Raw genomic sequence first — 17,463 nt, 5'->3', positions numbered from 1 at the left:
GGTGTTTATTTGTAACCCGGTAAAAGAAGTAAGCGATTCAGTTTCAGTGCTGGTGGCCAACACATACAGTTTACCTAAGAGGGCTGCATCACTCTGTGGCATGTGAACTGGATGAGTCATGCGGTTTTGGAGATCGGGCCAGGTCCAAGTCCTGCCCATCCGGTCATGGCACCGGTACCCGACAAATAGCCCATGGGCACAGTTGTGTCTATCGCCATGGCAATGAGCAAGCGGTGGGGACACAGTGGCGGTAAACACGGCAGCGACCATGGGTTGATCATGTGGTTTGGAAGCAGAGTGCCATGGCTGGACTTCCACATTTAAATGCTTTGGGATCAGCAAAGGTCAAAGGGTTGAGAGAAGTGTCCTCCCTCTCCCTGTCCACTGCCAACAAGCTTCTGATAACTGAGGTTCCTAAAATATCTTAGCAGTACATTGGCTCATGTTCCTTTTTGACACAACGTCAGCTCTAACAGTGTTAATAAGTATACGTTTCATTAGTTTGTGAAAGACTGGGGATCCTGATCAGTAATGAGCAGGACATTGTATAGTCAAATGGTGTAGTTTATACACACACACACACACACACACATACACACACACAAATACACACATATAGGCCCTGTTCAGACCTGGTATTAACATGTGTCCTTAATGATGCTCCGATTGTGCCCGAATTGTGATCAGTTCTCACTATCCTGCTCCACGACTTCCGTGTTCGTGCAGAACGAATAATGTTGTTTTCGGCAAGTCTGAGTATACAGATGTGTCCAATGTCTGTGTGTTTGTGTGTGTGTGTGTGTGAGTCATTGTGTGTCGGCGTCAACAAGAGAGAGGCCGAGCAGAATCAGGTGGGTCTGAATGAAGGAATGATACATTTAGCCAATTAAAGAACCATTATGTGGCGATCAGTGTTGATATTGTTGCGGTGGCAACAAAAAAATTGTAAGTAAAGACACCTTGAAGTCTAAAAATGTGTTTCATTGTGAGTCAGAGAACGTCAGCTGAGCAGGTGGTCCTTCATATGAGAACAACTCCCAATGTGGTCTGAGTGATCAGATCTCAGGACACATCTGGGTGCATTCAGACCTGTATGAAGCTCTGACCACTAGCGATTGGATCCCTCAGGACAGATGTTCAGACCGGGGTCGAATGGGGTCTTACACACACACACACACACACACACACACACACACACACACACACACACACACACACACACACACACACACACACACACACACACACACACACACACACACACACACACACACACACACACACACACACACACACACACACACACACACACACACACACACACACACTATTCTGTTTCCTTACCCTGTAAAAGGCTGTTGACAGGGGCAGCAGGGCAGCGGCCATCGTGAATTCCTCTGAGCTGGAGCAGTCCTGTGGGCCGGACACAGAGAAGAGTGAGCAGGGCAGAACACAGCAGGAGACATGTTACACAGCTCTGTGAACACCTTTTACATGGAGCCCCGACAGGAGCCACGCTGGTGTCCAACAGAGAGGTCCCACACACACAGAGATAGACACACACACACACACACACACACACACACACACAGACACAGACACACACACACACACACACAGTGGAAACCAGACGGGACAACGTTTCTGTCAGATTTGGTAGCTTAAAGGAAAACCATTATTCTGAAATAACGAATGCATGTATCCTGAAATGTGAAACTCTAAGAAGAAACTGCATGACTGACGAGCTGCTGGAGATGGTCATTGCAGAGATGTGATCTGGGGGGAACTTTGGGAGGGGTGAAGGATCTTTAGCAAACATCTCTTCCTGTTATATAAAGCCTGTCTTGTTAAATGTCTTGTTAAATGTCCTTGTGATGCAAAAAAAACACAACCATATCTGCAGAAACCACTCACTCTGCTCAACTATGGGGACTTTCAATAGCCTTATACAATCCCTGCCCTGACACAATTGTCTATTGGTCATTTTTATGTTTTGAATTCCTGGTTCAATCATATGATAAAATTCTCTGGCCAACGCAGGGATATCCAACAGCCGGAAAATCATTTTCTTTTCTAAAAATTGAAATCAGGAAATAGCTGAGGATTGCTCCCCCTCTGGCATCCACGCACCACGCCAACCTGTCTTTGTATTTGGAATTGTTTCAGGTCGAAGAGGCGGCGCTTGATGGTGCCCTCAAGAGAATTGTACTAGGTTGAATGGTACATTAAGAGGCTTAGAGCCGGCCGGGGGACTTAGGGGCCCAAACCAAATTTTCCCTTGGAGATCACAGAGAATAAAAGGAAGGGACCAGGCTGGACTTAAAAGTACTTCATTCGCAGGAAATTGGTACTTAACTCTGGTCAGCTTTTCAGGGATTTCTTTTTTGAACCCTGTAAATGAGACTGGCCAGAGGTAACTTGATTTAAGACTGTAACAACAACAGCACTGATTCTGACGTGGTGCCGCACCTCAGAACCCTCAGTGGAACCTCAGGGACAGAAAATGTCTTTTCCTTTCTTCCTCTTCTTTAAAAAAAAAATATCTCCTTCAAAAATGAAAATCTTGACTTGTGGCTAAGTTGTTCTCCACACTATCAGTGTTTCATTTTGGTGGGAGAGATAGGGAGAGGAATGCAGCACTTTCTGATAGCGGTCTGCTCTGGGGGGGGGGGGGGGGCTCTATTACCGCCATTCCTCTGAAAAAAAAGAAAGAGGAGGGAGAAAATGCAAAACACAAGTCCCACATGAAAGCCTGGCCCCCCCGTCGACCAGGCAACATAGTTTCTGTTTTATTTTTCTTGTCGCTCGTGTTTTTCTTTGCAGTTATTTGGGCTGCGGTGAAATGTTCCAGCCTGGAGCGGCACCAACGCATTGTTTACCAGCCGGACCTAACAATGCAGCAGGTCGCAGGAGTTCACAAACCGCAGACAAAATAGAACAACAAGTGGAAATTTGCACATGCAAGTAGTATTCCAACAATCCAACAAAACACCAAAGTCACGGGTGAAGTACAGTAATGCATGTTGTAGGGTTTCTGGACCGGCAACGTATGACTCAGACGTTTTCTGCTCAGAAAAAGAAAGGCGTGCTTCAGATTAGGAACACGTCAAGTGCTTGTTTCAACACGTCGTATCTCAGGTAAAGTGACATGATCAGGTTTACTTAAACCCCACTTATTATCACCTGCAAACCTCCACCTTAATCTCCTGTAAGCAGCGAGAGAGGCTAAGTGACAGCTCCAAAGCTTGGGAGGTCAACTAACAAAGAAGAACTGATAAGAAACCAGATCTGGAGCAGGTCTGGAATCAGACTGAATGAAAAGTGAAAGAAGTGGACTCAATCATTGGGATTGAGCAGAAACGGATCCACATGGTGCATTTGTGTTCTCTTATTCAGGATTTCTAGAATGGAGGGATGGCGGGTTGTTGCAAAGCCCCCGTGTTTGTTTGCACGGACACCCTGCCGTCTTCCTTTCCTCCCATTATCTACTGTACGTCCCACCATTTCTTCCCCTCATCCTAGAGGCTGCAGGAGCTGCGAGGGTCTATGATGACTAACACAGCCGCTCTGTGTCAGACATGTATGCAGCGAGCAAAAACAAGAAGCTCAAACATGTGACACACAAACTCTGGAGGATGTGAACAAACAAGAGCTTCCTGTGTGTTTCAGGGACGTTAGCGCTTTCCAGGAAAACTGAGCAAAGAGCTGACACGGACGAGTACTTGTGGACATAGAAAAACAAAACTGTTTGAGTTAATTGCGGCTATAGAAAGAGGAATAAGCCACACATTCAACCTCCGGGATTTCAAGATGAGCAACAAACAGATTTTCCAGGGGGGGAAGCATGAAATCTGATTAACTCTGATGTTTACCTGGACACACGGATGCATGTGCATCTTAGTGACGTTATCAGACCATGGGAATGATCCTGAGTGCAGATTCCCAGTGACCATATTACGCAAAGGCACTCCATCAGGAAGATCAAGGCAGACAGGGGCCATGTTCTCACAGCAAAAAACTAATTTATGAAAAAATGAAAAAATGTAACGAAGTCACGTATTCACTGTTAAAGGAGATGTGCACAGTGACTCAACTCCAGCAGGAAGCCCTCAGGCTCCAGCGGGGACATGGGCTCAAGTTGGTAGGGGCTCTCGTCCATCAGCTCAGACAGGACAGTCACATTAAGTGCCATTCACTTTTCCAGCGTTTCCATATCCTGCAGCCGCTGCACATTACTGTTCCGCATCAAGCTCCGGGATCGTGCAGAACGCATTGACTCCATACGGTTGCGGCCACTTCCCATGGACCTCCCGCCCCGTTCCCCCTCTCCTCACAGTGAACTGCCATTCAGAGTGTTTTTGAGCACCATCATGAGGCCCTCGGCCCTGAGAGCAGAGCACAGAGGGCTCATAATCCTATCTGACAGGAAATGGTTGGGATGCCAGGATACATCCACAGCAGGGCTCGTTCCCCCACATGGCTTGCGCAACGTTTACTTCTAAAATTGGGAGCACCCCACACACACACACACACAGGCACACACACACACAGGCACACACACACAACCACACACACACACACACACACACACACACACACACACACACACACACACACACACACACACACACACACACACACACACACACACACACACACACACACACACACACACACACACACACACACACACGGGCAATTAACTCAAACGCCTTAATGATTGCTGTTACTGTGCGTGGCAGAGAAACAGATAAGGATTACAACAGATGTTTAAACAGGAAAAAATGCGTCAGTGTAAACTTTTGGTCCATGTTAACTCATTCCAGAGGATGTCTCGACATTGTTTTGCGAATCATAAAAAATGTGAAGAATGAAAAACAAATGACCAATTACTGACACAGCACAGTACCATCTGACTCAAATGTTGTGACCTTTGACCTATTGCATAGTTTTCGTACCACTTCCTCCGGCTCGCCTGCAAAACCTTCTTTTGACACAAAACCCTTATTGCAACCAGACAACAGAAATGTCATTCAGCCTGAAGTTGACTTTCAACAAACAAGAAAATGTTGCAACTGGCCTCTTATTGATGATGTCATTGCGAATTACTGTGTCACATCAACATGTATTCCAGAAATCCAAATGAGGTATCATGCTGTCATTGTACAAAGAGCAAGCAACATTTTTGAAAGAATAGGTCACTTTGGCTTATTAGGCACTGAAGGATCTCTAACACGCACACACACCCACACACACACACATGCACAACTTCGTCACTCCCTGTGTTAATATCGCTCGCTTCGGGTCTCTTATGTGGCCGGGCGTAGAAAGAAAGGGCAGAGTGCAGAGTATGAAAGTAATTACTGGCCGTGCAATTTACTATTTATATTCCTTTCACAGCTTGTCGGAGACAAATCTCTCACAAGTCAACTGAGACTAAGAACTGAAAGCAAGGGAACAACTAGTTCTGCCTTTCATGTTCAAGCAAGAGAGAAATAAAGACAAACAATACACAATAAAATCTAAAAAGAATAAAGACAAATGAGAGAAAGGCTGACTATGTCGTCCCCCATGCTGCAGTTAAATAAAGTGCACTCCACATCAAGTCTCTTCTCCATCTGTGAAATTACTGCTTCTCCCCCCATGTGTGGCTGATTGGTTTTTCAGCAGCAGGCCAGAGGAGACAAGTCAGTCTTTAAAATTACATCAATATGGTTATAACATATATAGATTTCAGTGAGGCAGACCTCTGTCGCCTTCTCTTATTATGAGCGGATCAAATCAAAAGTGTGGGTTTTGAAAGCTTGTGTTGAAAACAGTAGATAAAGTACAGACTACATCTGTATTTCCAGATGTGCGAGACAATTACCAGTTTTTTCTCAGAATCTGTCCTCGACTAAAGAAGAGCTGTGTCACTCCGACTACACTCATGCATTCCATTTTAATCTCCTCAGTGCATTCTGCAGGGGTTCACTCTACTGATCATCATTTTGTTAACAATCATCTCATGTCCTGCTTTGAAACAACTGGGGAAAAAAACACCCTAATCACGCATTGGTTCCAACAAAAAGCTAACACATCAGGATCTCATTTCAGAGCAAAAAAAGACTGCCTGGCCATCAGATAGCACCACAACAATTGTACATCAAAACAGCACGCAGCTTCACGTCACCTCAGACTGGAATATAACTCAAGTCCTGACTCAAGAGGTCATGCAGAAGAGGGATTGGTGTCTTTTTGGCTTTTCAACCGATTCACATAACTGACAAACTACTGCCATTGTTCATCTCTGCTCCAGGAAATGAAGATTGTGCAGCGTTCGAGGGATGATGCAACAGTTTATCTATTTCACGTCACCCTGCTTACGTAGCGAGGCATAAATTACTTTGATTCATTTACATAGTAAACCAAAAGAAGACATTATATTGGCCAAAGTCATGAAAGCTGCACTTAAGTTCATTTTGACCTGTTGTGTAATTGTGGACACGTCAAATATCACGTCAGACGACCTTGCATGTCCCTGGCCCGGGGAGACTGTGGGATTAATTGCCTTTTTTTTTTCATCAAGAGGAAAAATAAAAAGAATGACTGGAATGCGAAGTCGCTCCATAAAAGTTGCACTCTGTGAGGACTCCTTAAAATATTTTAAATCCATGGAAGGGGGCTGATTCAAGGCCGTAAAACCTGAGGAACTACCAATAAAGATCTGGCTGCTCGGGCTGAGTGAAGCCTCACTGACTCTTTATGAGCTGCGCAAAAACACATGACTTACTCACTCTGACAAGTAGCCGAGGCATGAGGACCAGGAAGAGACAAACACACTGATGAACAAAGAGCAACACTGTCGAGACGCGCTGACACACTGCCAGGCTGATGTAAACAAAGACAAACTTGAGAATAAAGATATAAATACTGTTGACGAGAAAGGGTTCGGCTTGTGCCTCTTAGGTTATGTGCACTACTGCCCCACTTAAACATCGCTATTTGCTCTATTAGAACCAGATACGGCTCATAAAAAATGGCATCTGCTGAGAATTCGGGGTAAAGCACTAAAACATTTGCATATTGATCTAGACACGTACTACTGTACAGTGAATGTTGTCAATAGATATTTTTCGGGTCAAATAAATAAAAAGGGCGAAATGTTCTAAGTTGATTCCTATGATCAGTTTTGGTCACGTGTGTTGATGAAGCCTAAAAGAATAACATCTGCAAACCTTAACTATGGACTATAGTATATATATATATATAATTTTGACAACATGCACAGTTTCTGATGTATGATGCAATTTCAATTTTGCTTATGTGTCTGAGGTTAGAAACTGATTCTAGTGATGATGTAGTTTTCTCCCTAATATTTTCTTTGAAAGTAGTTTTTGATGAAGAGTCCTGAAATCAAGAGTGTGATGAAGTTCCCTCAGTGTTTAATTATTTAATTAATAATTTAATTATTATTACTATTGTTAAAATTATTATTATTCAGGCGACCAAATGTCAGAAATGACTCACGATTGTCTTGAGCCCAAGACTATAACACCGACAGTTTTGTCATATCATGTCACATAATGAAGCCGAGTTGACACAGACAGAAATGACTCAACTAATCTTAAGTTAATGTTCAGTAAGTTATGATTAGTTGACTTATTCTACATCAATATCTGGAAAATATTGTAATATTATAAATCTTTAGCTGCATGGCCTCTCTTCAGTATGGATGCAAGAGGTGTGTCTGTGACTCGTGCTCTGTCTGTTCCTCACCTGGAGGGCGCAGTTAATCATACGAATGATGTAGTCAAACTGTTGGTGGTCCAGTATGGCTCGGTTCTGCTGCACATGAAGACTGAGCTCTTCAGTCAGACACTGGCGAGCTGCTTTGCCTTTCAGTGCGCGCAGTGCAGCCGGCAGCGTCTGTTGAAGAGAACACAGACACGGAGGGCTTTAGTAAAAGGAGAAGATACTTTTAAACAAAATGAATGAGGCAAGCATCAATATGTGATTGATCCCATTTCATAATGATGTCATCATAATGATGCAAAAGTCAGTGCTTACACTATGGGACATTGTTTCTGACTTCACAGTGATTAGAATATGATCAAATTAAAAAAAAAAATCTTTACAAGCTTTAGGTCGAGTCTATACTTGATGCAGAAATATCTTGAAAATAAATGCAATGAAAGTGTATGATTACATTTTGTGAATTCATTGCCACTTCTTCAAGGCATCACTTCCAGTAAACATATGGATCATTTTAGTTTGTCTCTCGCTTACTGGCTGAGATATGCACTTGGTAAATGTGTTTTTTGGATCATGTTTTTGCTATGGATTCTTACATTTGGACACAATGGATTACATAACTCCTATACGAAGCCAAGGGGAAACATAAAGCAACTGGCAACCATCCCACTTTAGACATACTGGACGCATATTGGGGAGAGTGTTCACCTCTGACTTTACATTCCTGGGGCCAATATAAAGGAAAAACTTGAACAGACGTTTTTGTGTAAGACGAATGCTTCTAGAGGAAAAACCCATGTGACAGGAGTTATTGCTCAGCAAAGTTAGCAATATAACGACATGGATTCAGAGAGTGTTTTGGCATCGGCTCTAGCCCTCTCTGTATGTGAGTGCTTGTGTGTCAGCTGGGAGATATTAGGATGATGGAGGTGAGGAGAGAGCGGCTCTCTGCAGCTCTGAAGCTGCCTGCTGGAGTGGTGCAATACATAGAGCAGCTGCCTGCAGTACTTGAGCTCATTTGATTGGCCCCACTGATGAAAGACACTGTGCATTACCTTTTCAGTCTCCAGGGTCTTGTTGTCAAAGATGAAGGAGATGCAGCTCCGCACCACCTCCAGCCTGCGTGCGCTGTTAAACACGGAGCCACTCTTACCCATAATAGACACTGGAACACAGAAAGCACAGGACAGGAGGGGAATCACTGCAGGGTGTGAATAACAGAGTCAAAGGCACAGTTACTATCACCACTACCACCACAGCTACTATCTAGGTAATATTCATAATGATGCAGACGCAGAGGGGCTGATACGTTTTGTAACACGCCAGCAGTTTAAAAGTTGGCCCTACCGACGCCAGGCCCCGCAGGAACAACGCACTTCTTCTCGAGCCGTACAGAAGCAGGTGCGCTGCTGTGTTTAGCCACGCCCTCCTGCAGCATCTTCTCCACCTTTTCATCAGCCAGCCGGGGGAAGGGCACCTGGTGCACGCGGAGGTGGGATCCCTCTGAGGGCCGAGGCACTTTCTGGAATGCCATGTGGGGGTTCGGGTTCTCCTACAGTACATCAAGGGCAAACATGCATTAATATGATACACGGCTGTAAATATAGTGGCTATAAAGCCAGACACGTGTAGAGCGTGCTAAAGCGAGGACATCTGCCCTGTCCAGGAAAAAGCAAAGAGGAGTTGCAGCTCCGTGCATGAAGACTTACGTTTCTGTACAGCTGCTCTGACAGTTCCCTGATGTGCTTCTGCATCTTGTTAGGGCCGACCTCTTCTTCCTTAAAGCTGTCAGTGTCTAAGGCCACCAGCTAGAAAACATACATCCAATAAAGAAAACATCAAACAGTAATATATGCTGTTACATAGGTGCATCATCATCATCATCATCAAGTAGAACACATCCCAAGGTTTTACTGATGAACAGTGTTCTTGCAGGGCGACCAGAGGTGTAACGACTTGAGTCAGAAACTGTGATGCAACTTTTGTTTATTTGTTAGTAAGCAGCATTACCCAAAACCACTATATGGATTTCTCCCATACTTAATGGAAGGATGGGATATGGAACAGGAAAGAAGAAATAACATTTGAGTGCAGTTCCGGATTAGGGGACTAATCCAGGATTTCTTTTTCACTTTCTTTCACAGTGGAAGATAAGGCATTTTTCAATTTTTGTTAATTTCTCAGACTTATTCAACTTAATGTCAAGAATTCATATTTAGAGGGGTTGGTATTGAGTTTTATGCAATATCAGGCAGATCCATATAAAAATCTGGGTGCAGGCTTGTTTCCATCCTGTAACTATCACAAACATGTAGCACTGATGTATCCTTAGCTATAAGGCTTGTTTTAATTTAAGGTGACTGGTGGTGAAAGGTATTCTTGTTCTGTTTAAAGTTAGGATCAGCTCTATTTTTTAAATCACTTCACAATGTATATACTTTATTGTCTTTAAACTAAGTTACTTCGATTAAACTATTTTTTTATAACCTCATATTAGGTGAACTGAACTGTGGCTTGGAGAATCATTACACCTCGGATTATAACCAACAGTGACCTTATTGATTAGTTAATAACCAGGTCACTGGATGAACAGATTGACTTGATGCGATTAGACTTCAATAAAAATAGTTTCTTATCCACGTAGGAATTAGGACAGCGTCTGTGTATGAAGTCCCCCACTTCAGGAGTGAAGGCTAATGGCGCCCGGCTGTAAGCGGAGCGTCGTGGTACCGTACCTCATCAAAGAGATCACAGGCTCTGTAAGGGGGACCTCTCTCCGAGACGAAGCCAGCGAAGGCCATGCCATCCAGAACCTTGGTCAGGAAATCGTTCTCAATGAGGCCTCGCTGGCCCAGGAAGGCAGTCTGGATAATGTCAGAATCAGAGCAGTTACAATCGCACACAGGTGGAAAGCAATGTCAGCCTGTTTATATGGGTAAACTGTAGACTGAGAAACCAGCAGAATGATTACAGACATTTTCAGAATACGATTACAAAAGTTTCCCTGCGGTGGGGACTGACACCTGCAGCTTCTCCTTCTGAAATCACTGATTCTGCAGCGCATGGAAAAAGGGAAATAAATCTTGCCGTTTTGTGCGAATTCATTTACTTTACGCGTAATTATTTGTGCTTGTGGGGAGAGGAGATAAAGCACAGTTCACTCAAGCTGCCTCCAGTCAGCAATTCCAGGCGACTAAGCTGAGCGTTTGTTTATAATGTGATCCATGTGGGGTACTTTGAGGATGATGTGCTGCGGAGTTGCCACGGAAACACCAACAGACACGAACAAACACAATCCCCGGCACAAAACAAAAATGTAAACCTAATGCGTTTCATATGGCTCATCGCCGGGCCACGCTCAAGGTCACAGGACTGTGTCCCAAGCTCGCGTAAACAAAGGCAGAGCCTCACTGAGGAGTCATGGCGCCTCGACAACACGTGTGAAACAACATGCGCACTCACACATGCATGCACACACACACACTCTCTATACATCCCTGACAGGTTTATCTGTCCGGTATTTACAGTACAACTTGTTTGCCGAGGAGGGTTTAATCTGAGGTCACATGCTGGCAAATTAGGTTTCTGTGCAAAATCGGACTTTCAACAGTGGGAATTGTGTTAGGTCGTTATCTTACCTTGTGAAAATGAATAACAGGCTCAGAGTGGATGCGGATGAGCTGCAGGCAAGACCTGTAGCCCTGGAAGAGTTGTGCAAACAGCCTGAGAAACACGGCCCTCACCTCCTTATCCTGGAACACACACATATGTACAGAGGCATGAGTCATCAAACTGCTATGCCACGATTGCATTCTAATGGGTAAATTATGCAACATACATGTTATTTGTCTCGAGGGGTAGTCGTTACAATCAGTCAGTGACTGTAACCTCGTAGCGATAAGATATTTAGTTTGATGATGGTTAAGGTGTCCTCCTCATGTGTGAGATGAGGAGGAGGAGGATGAGGAGGAGGAAGAGGAGGAGGAGAAGGGCATGTTAAAGCGATGAAGACTTACCAACAACTTGAGGTTTGAGGGTGCAGTGCGAGGGGGAGGGTACGCATTGTCTGCTATCTCCAGATCAGGATGCAAAACCTGAGAAAATACATTTATTTCCCGGTAATTTATTTATTTCCACATTGCATAACTGCTAGGGCAACATTAGTCAACTCTTCTTGGAAAATGTATCACATGATTCAGATAAGACAGCAAAGCAAGAACATAAATCAACCAGCAGTTTTGATGATTATTAATTTGCATTAATTTATGTACTGTGGCTGAACAAGGACGTACTTTTTAAGGTTGCTCACTTCTAAAGCAGTCATGTGTGTTATTACATGTGTGCCATGTATGAGTGTGTGTTTGTGTTTACCAGAGAAAGGGAAGTTTGTGTTTGGTGCAGCAGAGGTTCAGGAAGCAGGGACAAGTGGATGCACTCAGGAATCTTTATTGTTCCTCCATCCAGGTCAGCAATAATAACGTCCAACTGGTGAACGGACACAGAACAGCAGCAGGTCAGGTGGTCTGATTGCAGATGGAGGTCGTACAGTGTGGTGCAACATGTTCTCCAAAACCAACTAAATAAACATCCTGTTAAAAGGCAGATTATTCACATCCTCATGTGTACAAAAACTTCAACTTCTTCTCCCCTCGACAGCAGGGAAAACAAAATCCTAATATGCCACGATGCATCGTTATCATTTCTATCAAAATAGACTCTAAATAACAAAATTATTTCTAAATTATTTACATGTGTTTGGAAGCACAACTTATGATCTACGAGTTCTGCACGCAACTTAGAGAGATTGCTGGATGCATGCGACACGTTCCAACTCACCAGATCTTGGATTTCAGTCTGAAACATGGAGTGCACGCCGATGATGAAGGGAGTGGGCGAGCTCAGGACCTCCAGCAGCCGCGATGGAAGAATAGGGATGTACGGGTAACTGAACACATGAGGACATAATGATGAATACACGGAATATGTTCAAGTACTGTATGTTAAGAAGAGAGAGAGAGAGAGAGGTGATAATTCCAGGATGCCTGAGCAACTGAGAGCCTAGAAAACGTACAAGGGAAGTGCTTGACTGTTTTTTATTAGAAAATTGAAATGAATAAAATCACATTGAGAGAAAAGTTAGTAGCTGTGTGTGGTTCTCAGATGATCAGCTCTTTGTGCAGCAGTGGTGGAACAGCTTCAGGGTCTTTACTTAACGCGGCTCAATTGCTGCAGGTCACATTTAAAGTATCAGGATCAGGCACTAGTGTCATTAAACAATAGCAACTAGGGCAGAGCAACATGGATACATTTACTGATAAACCCATGAGTATGTTCTCCTTTCGCAGAATATACAGAATATGTTTGCCAAAATGTTGAGAAACACCATCATTGATCACTGAGTTCCTATTGATACTGTACTACTATCAGTATGGTTTTTCTATTCTTAAAAGATGTCCATTAACTGTAGGATGAATCACTGGAGCACCGTCTCCTTGCCTCTTGTATTACTGTCCTCAGTCAAAACAGTGAACATTAGAGGATTACATTGCCTTACATGACAGTTTGTGAAAAATGAGGTTTAGAATGAAGGAATCTGAGGCACTCAAGAAGGTGGTGAGGTTAAAAAGCCTTTAATGTCTCATGGCTAATGAATCGTGTTAAAAGTATAAAAAAAATTCCAGCCAGGTGAACGGTTTCATGATCTGTGCAGACCTGTCTATACTGATCACGTGACCATTATGTGCTCGCCCTGATCATCACCTTAATGGCTTTTTGGGAAAAATGGAACTGGAACTGGAAAAGAAAATGCTCACTGTGCCAATGAAAGCCACTTATAGAAGAAGGGCATTTTTAGAATGAGTGAGTGGAAAATCCCTTGAAAGTTACAACATGTACAAGGTTAAACAAAGTGTGACCGTAAGGGGTGAACCCATGCAGTGGACGTCCTGTGAGCTGTTTATTGAGCTGAATGAGGTGTTGAGCAAAGTTAATTATCAGTGGGATCATCCACAGGAGGCTGAGCGGCGATCGAGGAGGCAGTGGAAAGTCACATGAGGAGCCGTCGCGCTGCCGGGGGGTCAGACACACGCTCACCTGTACTTGAGGGGAAACATGAGTGCCTCCAGGGCGCGGGACGCCTCGCCGAGCCTCTGGTAACTGGTGGAGTGGAACAAAACCTTGTGTTCTGACAGAACCGCACAACACAGGGATAGAACATTTTGGATTCCTGGAATGAGAAAAAAAAACATGAGGTAATGAAAATGAGGGCGGTAGTTGTTGGAATGCGACTGCCACATTGTTCCAGATCATTTATCACTCGTGGCTATTTGCGGAGGAATTTTCTAACCTTGAACACAGATTAGAACAAAGTAATATTTTAAGATTTATTTTGTAATTTTGGCAGTGCTGCAGAGCAACCCTATCATGATGGTTGTCGTAATACTTCAAACCTGGAGTGCAATTTCCGGGAGTGGTCTCATTTTGAAATCCGAAGAGTTAACTCAATTTGAGCTAAATCTTAATTTTCAAAGACTCTTTTGAAAGACTACTATTTCACTTATCCTTAAATTAAGATTAAATCTGTTTAAATATAAATTCATATTAACTCTTTATTAATGTCAGTTTCAAATGGTTTGATATATAATAAAGGAGCCAAAAGGTTGATTACAACTCCTGCAAGCTGTCCACTATTATCCAAACCCACGTAGGCTGCTGGCGCATGAAGACAAAAATAATAAGTTTCCACAACCAACCGGACAGTTTATATTAAACACTGAATGCAAAGCCTATGGGAAAAATCATACCCGAGAAAACAAAGGAAATTACACACTCTCGCACAGTATAAATAATATTTCAAATACTGATGTGACAATCAGGAAGAATTCTAAGTTTACAGTTCCTGTTATTGTTTCCTTTCGAGCGACTGACAGAACGATTCATCACACGTCGCAGTGATAAGGAAAGAGGAACACGGGCAGACGTATCCGCACCACTGGGGGCGCTGGGTCTGGATGTTTGGCCGCCTCAGTGGAGCGTTTCAGTGATAAACAGGAAACACAAGCCTCAAGCAAATGTGAGAATTGAAGGTGAATGAGCCACCGACCATACCAACTAAATTAATTCAGCTGTTTTGGACAAGGTGGGTCCAAAAGTTGCTTTTTCTATTAAAAGAGACGCTCAAGACTGTGCCTTGGTCATGTGATCACATCACTCAGGATGCACAGTCACACCTCAGGTTCAGGTGTTGACTTATCTCCTGGAAACAGCGACACATTTCCTACCCTTAAATAAAGAGGAACAGGCCCGGGACAAAAGCAGCAAACAACAAACAGGCTGTTGACGGCCGGTTTTATCTCGCCCCGCGGAATGTACTTCCTGTCCAGTGTGACATGTTTAACACACATTCCTCTCTAGTGACTCCGGTGAACTGTGCACCCGCAGGCGATGGGCCGACCTGCCTGTCTGCACAGCTCCTCGCCCGTCCTTATACGGACATGAGGATGACCTAATAGGTGGGAAGGATGCACTTGTTCTCTGCGAGTGGAACTGATCAGCTGACTTGGGATATTTACCTTCTCCTCAGCAGTTGTAAGGGACGAAGAATGATTAACTGAGACATTGTCTGAGTCTGACCGTTACTTTCACCCTGAATGCAACGAGACCCTGACTCGACAGCTATTTACTGGTGCAACAGCGGAAAACCGAAAACTTGTATAATTAGAAGACAGACCGAGGCATTAACTTCATTGATCATATATTAACCTTCTGTTCCAGGAATAGTGAAATATTTTGAAAAGAAATGTACAAAGGAGAGAGCATAACTCCGCCCTCTTTTGACATGTTAAAAAGTGAAAAGGAAATCTGGATATGTCGGTTTATCAAGATTAGCTGCAAAACGTAATGGGTTCCTCCGGGGACCGTGCCCCTCCTCTCCAGAAAATGTCAATAAAATCCGTTCAGTAGCTTTTCCCATTATCGTGCTAACAAACAAAACAAAAGCAAATGGGAACACAACATCCTTTGCAGAGATAAATAGGATGAATGGCTTTCTTGCCAGGAGAAGGATAAGAAGAATGGTACGGTCACAGGCTCAAGCCGGGAAATTAACATTCAGTAGCATGCAGATTAGAGTGTGGATACCTGACTGGAGCCTGAGGGGTCGGCCCGGGTTTGGACAAAGTTTTGTTAAGGTTCGACTTCAGTCACATAGGCCTGGCAATCACCTGTTTTGTTTTACTCTGCACATGCTTGTTATCAAAAGTGAATAATAGTAGTGAATAAACAATAACAATATAGTAGCGTAAAGGTTCAAACATGTTACTTTACGCCAGTGACCAGGCTGTCGTGATACTCTGACCTCAGATGACATGAAACTATAAGTAAAGCAAGTCGGACTTGAGCACAACAGCACTTAACACTCATTGTTCACATACTGCTGTGTACTGATTAATGGAAACCAGCTTACGAAGACTGACGGACCACTGACCACCAATACTGGGTATTAAGTCAAGATTGTTTTTGTTCCGTGTTTCCAGATCGGCCACAAGTGACTGACTTCCACATGACCCTGATCACATGTGTATCGTGTAAGTACCCCCCATGCGCATGTTCCCCAGTGTGTCCAAACAAAAGGAGGATGGTGTTAATAGACGCAGGAAATAAAACACACTCTGTTTTCAAGCACATTCTTCTTATCAAACGTGGTTTTGTAGGGGCCAACTTTCCATTACAAATCGCACTTCAGGTGAATTATATTAAATTTCCCTCTCGTCCCACAGATGTTCGCCTAGAGTTGCAGAAAGTTAAATATGATTTTTCTGGGAAGACCTGAAAAGTGGAAAAAAAAATTAAAATAAATAAAACAATGGCTCAGTTCATGGTTTATACCAAATTGTCTTTTTCAGATGAGCACAGTGAACTCCCCAATCACTGGAACTACCAACTGTACAGTATGAGTCACAGCGACTCAGGCCTGTATCTCTAACACAAGCACCAATTATTTATGTTCTGACTAAACATATTGTGCAAAGAAAACGTGAAACCAGCAAACTGAATCAAATCTTCATCATGTGCACATTCTTGCCCGGACAAAAAATGCCTGGGATGGGACACAGTGAAAACCACATAATCTTGCCTCAGACACATTCAGTTCAGAATTAATCTAAATTCTTATGGGCTTACTGCAAAAGTCGTAAAGTACAGTAGTTTATCACCATGTGATCAGCAGAGCCTCCAATAATCTGATAAGGATCAACAATGAGCGAATGTAAAATATGTCACCGACAATAATCTGCTGCATAAATTCAGCTAAGAAAACTATAGCAGAAATTAAAGACAAATGTTTTTAGAGTGTGAGTGCTCAGATAAGACCAACCAGCAACACAAACTATACAAAATTCCCCAAAGGCCAAAAAGAAGAATTGTGTGGATGTGACATCCGGCAGCAGGAAACTGTTCTTCCTTTAACAAATCATGTGGCAAATAACAAATAAGTGACACATCAACATGCTGTTGTCGGGATTCAGTTCCACAGTCACTAACAAGTTATGTCCTGACTCAAGTCTCATCCTGTCTCATGATGACCAGTCAGTAGCTATCAAAGTGCCTGGACCCACCCAGCTGCTGGAAGAGCAGAGCAACACTCTTGCATGTGACGGGCAGCGTGTCGTTCAGAGGCGTCTGGATGAGCTGCCGGTCTCCTGCTCCCAGGCTGAACAGCTTCTGTAAGGA

General features: G+C 43.5%; 1 protein-coding gene across 2 annotated transcripts in view; it reads right to left on the bottom strand.

The window, feature by feature from the left end:
* The window catches only part of sbf2 (SET binding factor 2), a 91,106-nt gene that overhangs the window by 34,153 nt on the left and 39,490 nt on the right, over positions 1-17,463 (bottom strand). For both annotated transcript variants that reach the window (XM_053413914.1, XM_053413990.1), the window contains exons 6-17: positions 17,349-17,454; positions 13,828-13,960; positions 12,571-12,679; positions 12,106-12,219; positions 11,751-11,828; positions 11,373-11,486; positions 10,470-10,598; positions 9,444-9,542; positions 9,082-9,286; positions 8,790-8,899; positions 7,759-7,908; positions 1,345-1,413 (exon numbers count right to left, since the gene is read on the bottom strand). In XM_053413914.1, the coding sequence (XP_053269889.1) occupies positions 1,345-1,413; positions 7,759-7,908; positions 8,790-8,899; positions 9,082-9,286; positions 9,444-9,542; positions 10,470-10,598; positions 11,373-11,486; positions 11,751-11,828; positions 12,106-12,219; positions 12,571-12,679; positions 13,828-13,960; positions 17,349-17,454 (1,416 nt within the window). The remainder of the gene's footprint in view (positions 1-1,344; positions 1,414-7,758; positions 7,909-8,789; positions 8,900-9,081; positions 9,287-9,443; positions 9,543-10,469; positions 10,599-11,372; positions 11,487-11,750; positions 11,829-12,105; positions 12,220-12,570; positions 12,680-13,827; positions 13,961-17,348; positions 17,455-17,463) is intronic.

This window comes from Pleuronectes platessa, chromosome 1, assembly GCF_947347685.1.
Source record: "Pleuronectes platessa chromosome 1, fPlePla1.1, whole genome shotgun sequence".
Taxonomy (NCBI): domain Eukaryota; kingdom Metazoa; phylum Chordata; class Actinopteri; order Pleuronectiformes; family Pleuronectidae; genus Pleuronectes; species Pleuronectes platessa.
This window is presented reverse-complemented; position numbering and strand designations above follow the sequence as displayed.